This window comes from Sinocyclocheilus rhinocerous, unplaced genomic scaffold (assembly GCF_001515625.1).
Source record: "Sinocyclocheilus rhinocerous isolate Xijiao unplaced genomic scaffold, SAMN03320098_v1.1 scaffold780, whole genome shotgun sequence".
NCBI lineage: Eukaryota > Metazoa > Chordata > Actinopteri > Cypriniformes > Cyprinidae > Sinocyclocheilus > Sinocyclocheilus rhinocerous.
This window is the reverse complement of record NW_015654937.1, coordinates 382,694-387,966: the sequence shown is the minus strand read 5'-3', so window position 1 is coordinate 387,966 and position 5,273 is coordinate 382,694. Positions and strand designations below refer to the sequence as shown.

Below are 5,273 nucleotides of genomic sequence, written 5' to 3'. Positions count from 1 at the left end.
TATGTGTGTGTGTGTGTGTATGTGTGTGTGTGTGTGTGTGTTTATTATTTTTGGTTCATTTTCCCAGTTGAGAAAATAAATTTTATGTCTGTTAAAGATTTTAACTATATTACATTAAGGTAATTGTGTCCACTTTTATAAATATTATAATATAATATCATATATAATTATATGTACTAGCATGTAGATGATCTGGATAAAAATATGGATAAAAAGCTGCAAAACTCATTTATTTTCATAGCAAGAAATCTATCATGCAAATTCAGCATCTCTGTATTATTTGCAATAGCTTGCTATTTTTACGCATATTGTAAAACACTAAATTGAGAGATCTATACAGATCCCAGTCTTAAATTCTATTGTAAAGTGTCTTTCTGACTCTGAATGAGCACTTGAAGTGAGAAAGGTGCAGGTCAGTGCTATCTCATATGTGCACTTTTGGTGCACTCTGCACAAAGACATATGTCACTTTATATAGAGATCCACCAATCAGCGACCTCTCTGTTACTGAAGCAAAAATCTTCGCAAAGGCAGGAACAATCAGCAGTTCACTCCCATAAAGCATTGTGAATGTTGTGCCAGCCTGCACTCCCAAACATGTACTTGTACAAATCTGAATATAAACTTAAAATACCTTAAAAATAAAACTCAAAATACCTTTAAAATATGTTCAAATACTGTATTTAATCTTCTTAATATATACTGTATTTGGATTGCTTCAGCTAAACCCAGATTAGTTTGGTTGATGGTTTAGAACTTTTTTTTTTAAATGCCCAAATGTGAGCAAACTATTGATCTGAGCTCATTTATGACTGGACAGTAATATCTTTTGTTTTCATGATAACTATGTAAAAACAAAAGTTTTTTTGTTGTTTTTTACTCTTAAACAGAATACACAAATATATATTGCATCACTGTTGTCCTGAGCCTAATATCTGCTTTTTTACTCCATATTCATTTCTTATGCACTGATATTTATAGGCAATCATTCTTATGCTGTCGCTGACTATTGCATAATATTTGTTGGTGATTATTTTCACTGCAAAACTGAGACTGAGGCTGAGATGTTCCTTAATGGCACAATGATTCCATATGCTTGGTAATAATCTTTACAATATGCTGATGGATTCATACCTGAAAAATTGCAAATTTAAAAGAGGACGTTGCATTGTGATATACTTATTACAGTTATCCAAAGCATGCTCAGCTGAGTGCCAGCTGTTTCCCACTGTTCTTGACTAAATCACAGATGCAGTGCATTCTCAGGAACAATAAAAGGCAGTCCACTAGTTGTTCACAGATACAGTTGTTACTGGAAGTGAAAGCATACTTTGTCATGCCATTGTAACAAATACACTCTTGATCTTTACATCTTATTAATACATTAAAATGATAAATAAGTCTGCTGTATTTCTCATAGGGGTTTGTACACTGCAAAATAAAACAATCCTAGCCATGTGAAAACAGAATTGTGCTTAATTGTACTGTGCATTTGTAGTGTGCTTAAAATCTTAAAAGTAATTTTAAAAATGTACTTGCAAATAGTATAATATTAATTAAATAAAAGGTCACTTAAGTGTACTTAAAGCAATAGTTCACCCAACATTTGCTGAAAATGTAAAAGACAACAACAGGGGACGTTTAAAGTTAAAACACCTTAAAGATGGATGGGTTTCCTGCAAACAGGCAGCTTTACACAAGACATTAGTTAATGGATTGGAGTCATGTGGATTACTTGTGGATTATTGTGATACTTTTATTAGCTGTTTGGACACTGAATATCTAATGGCACCCATTCACTGCAGAGGATCCATTGGTGAGTATAAGTAATGTAATGTTAAATGTTTCCAAATATGTACCGATGAAGAAACAAACTCATTTATATCTTGGATGGCTTGAGGGTGAATAAATTGTCCATCCTTTTATGAACACATCTTGTGATGGCTACTTCCAGCAGGATAACACACACATTTTTTTTTTTTTAACATGACATGAGTTCACTGAATTCAAATGGCCTCCAAAGTCACTAGATCCAAACTCAAACTCAATCCAATAGAGCACCTTTAGGATGTGGTGGAATGGGAGATTTGCATCATGGATGTGCAGCTGACAAATCTGCAGCAACTACGTGTTAATATGGACCAAAATCTCTGGGGAATGTTTCCAGCACCTTGTTGAATCTATGCCACGCAGAATTAAGGCAGTTCTGAAGTCAAAAGGTACTAGCAAGGTGTATCTAATAAAGTGCCTGGTGAGTGTAGATGTTAAATGACTATGTTTTACTGATCATTTGTTCAGCTTTAAAGAATTACACCTCCTTGACGTGTTGACTAACATACGAATGCACATGTACTTGATTATAATTTTAAGTGTAATGTATCATTTGATATTACATTTATGTAAAATGTATTTATTCTCATACTAACTTGCAACTTCCTCATTACAAATGTGTAATTACAAATATATTTAAATACATTACATACAATTTCATTTCTAATACATTTTCCCTTAATTATAAGTGCCCGAAAACATTACATTCAGTTTGCATTTAAGTTCATTATTTTAAAATATATTATTTCTATAATAAGTAGGCTTAAGTACTATTTTGGAAAGTATGCTAAAGTGTCATTCTTTTTCACAAGGTCAAACCTTGTACAATCTACCCTAAAATAAACAACTTTTAATCTTTACACTCCAACCACCTGGCTTCCTTCTATGTAATGCCACTTTTCATATATTTGCTAAGAATTACATAGTACTAAGATTATTAGATATGTAGTGTATACATTATATGGAAGTTAAATGTGTCAGTTTATGTCATCAAAGATTATATGGGACAAGATTAGTGTAGAATGTGTGATGCATATTGCTGTCAGTCCTGCTGGTGTAGTTCAGAGAAAAAACACCAACCCAAAATCCATTTTCTTCTTAATGAGGTAATTTATCATTTAGCAGCATGTGTGAAGGAACAAAAGTTTTAGAGCCTTATCATTATACGTTACATTACTTTGTCATACAAATATGTGTTTTGAAGTTTCAAACACAAGAATGTGCCTTTTTTTCCACCTTGGTCAATGAAAATTATGTGTAATGTTTTGTTCTTTCTTTTTAACTCTATCTATTAATCCTAACTTTAACCATGGGAACAACTGTTAAACTGAGCTGAGATCAGACTCTTACCGGTAGCTGAACACTTACAGTTAAATAAATGAAAATAAAAATAATACAAGAAAGAAAGAAAGTGTGTTTGCGTCTGCCAGCAACCTAATGTATGCATAAGGCTTTATGTACTGAAAGTAATTTTAATAGGTACCGCTAGATGGAATTTAATTTATACCAGTCAGATGAGACCATGCCAACATAGTATGCACGTTTTTATCAGAGTATGCCAAGCTGAACCAACAGCATCAAAAAAGAGACTGACTTCATTAAAAGGTGTAGGTGTATAAAACTCAATGAATAGAGATTATATCATTGTCCTTTCAACCTCTTCTGTTTTTCTGCTGAAATCAAAATAAGGCAAAATCGTTCCACCCTCAGTCAGGCACCATTAGCAAACATTAAATAAAGCTTGTGAGTGTATCTGCATATAGATGTTGTCATTGATTTCAATTTACTCTTGTTTTGATTCCTCAGCAGGGCTTTGTGTCAATCTTAAGTCATGCATAGCCGATTACGGCTGGTAAAGTGCACACTTTTGTAGACCTCAGTAAAGCCAAATAACTCTGACGAGCTGGGAATGAAGCAAGCTAGGAAGTGGCATATGAATGAATGCAGGCCTGTGTTGATTAGTTCTCTATTTGACCGTATTGTCAATAAATCTACATATGTAACATCAGAAACTGACAGATACATTCTTCTTTGTTACCTTGGGTCATTCTTAAATGCTTCTTCTTAATGATAAATCCTTTCTTTTATACATCCATCATTTTAAAGTTACTCAAATCACTGATCTATCCATCACCAGTGCCGGTACAATATGATGAAGATAAACCTAATGAAGAATTCTCACATTATGAATCTTTAAAGGAACAGTTCACTCAAATATAAATTCTGTCTTTATTTAATCACCCTTACATCATTCAAATCTTATATGCTGCTATTTTTCTTTTCTACAATTAAGAACATTTTGAACTTCATGCAGCTCTTTCCCTACTAGTGGCATGCACGGTAGAGAAAAGTGCCCTTTTGGTCTGATCTAGGCGCTCTCAGACCATGATTTCTACCAGGGGGGCCAAACCCAACCCGACCCCGATTTCTACAGAGGGGGAACCCCCACCCCCACTGTATCACTGATTATAATAGTTGATATTAATAGTTGATATTTTGAAATTTTTTTTGCATCACATCGTGTTATGCCTCTGCCGTCTTACAAGAAAAATATATTTCAGTCTTTCTACTTAATTTCTTGCTTAATTCAATGTGTTACTCGCTGTTTCTTTGTAATTATTTGTGCCATTTCCTAGTAATTTCTATCTGATTTTTTATTCAAATGAGATAAGTTCACATTACTAATAATTATTGTTTGTAAATTGCATTTACTCAATTCATAAGGTATATTTCAATGATATCAGAGCTTTAAAATTTACTCATTATTTTAAGTGTAAAATATAGTACATCATAGCATAGGTTTTTAGAGTAGAAACAACATTAGACTCCATCCAAGAGAACACATCAGCAAAATCACCTGATGTTGAGTAGATGATAAAATTAGCTATGATTAAGCAGTACGAACAGTCGAACAGGGGCTCAGAACAAGGATTTCCAAACAGCAGGGTAACAATAAGCAGGTGTTTCTATACTAGCAGATTTTTAGAGTAAAAAAGTTGACAGTACACAGATGGGATGTGGCATCTCTGTGAATTGTTGGCACTCACTGAGCATACAAAATATGGCTAAAGATGAACACAATCTATCTCGGCCATCTGTAAGTTATGGCATTTTCATTTAGTTCAGGAAGTATATGTGAATTACTATAAAAAGAAAGCTTTAGTATCTATATATGGACATTTATCTTCTGTAGTGGTGCATTTGTGCCTGCCATTGAACCTAAAAGTGTATCCCACTCAGGTCCATGTTTAGGTGAGGTTTGGAATAAAATTCAATTTCCAAACTTGTCATGCTCTCAGGGTCAGATGAAATCCTTCCTCTAAATGTTAATTTGTATGCATGTGCTCACAGTACGAAAAAGCAGTTAGTTTTAACTTTAGATACAGGACATACAGTCGTTCCAAGTGGAGTCCATTTTTATGGTTAAATGCACAGTTGTTACA

The 5,273-nt window shown here is 33.6% G+C and overlaps 1 protein-coding gene across 1 annotated transcript in view; it reads right to left on the bottom strand.

The window, feature by feature from the left end:
• LOC107717843 (CUB and sushi domain-containing protein 1-like) overlaps positions 1 to 3,878 on the bottom strand; it is a 373,583-nt gene extending 369,705 nt beyond the window's left edge. Inside the window, 1 exon segment of the mRNA XM_016524723.1 lies at positions 3,869 to 3,878. Within this exon segment, the coding sequence (XP_016380209.1) occupies positions 3,869 to 3,878 (10 nt within the window).
• Positions 3,879 to 5,273: the final 1,395 nt, after the last annotated feature.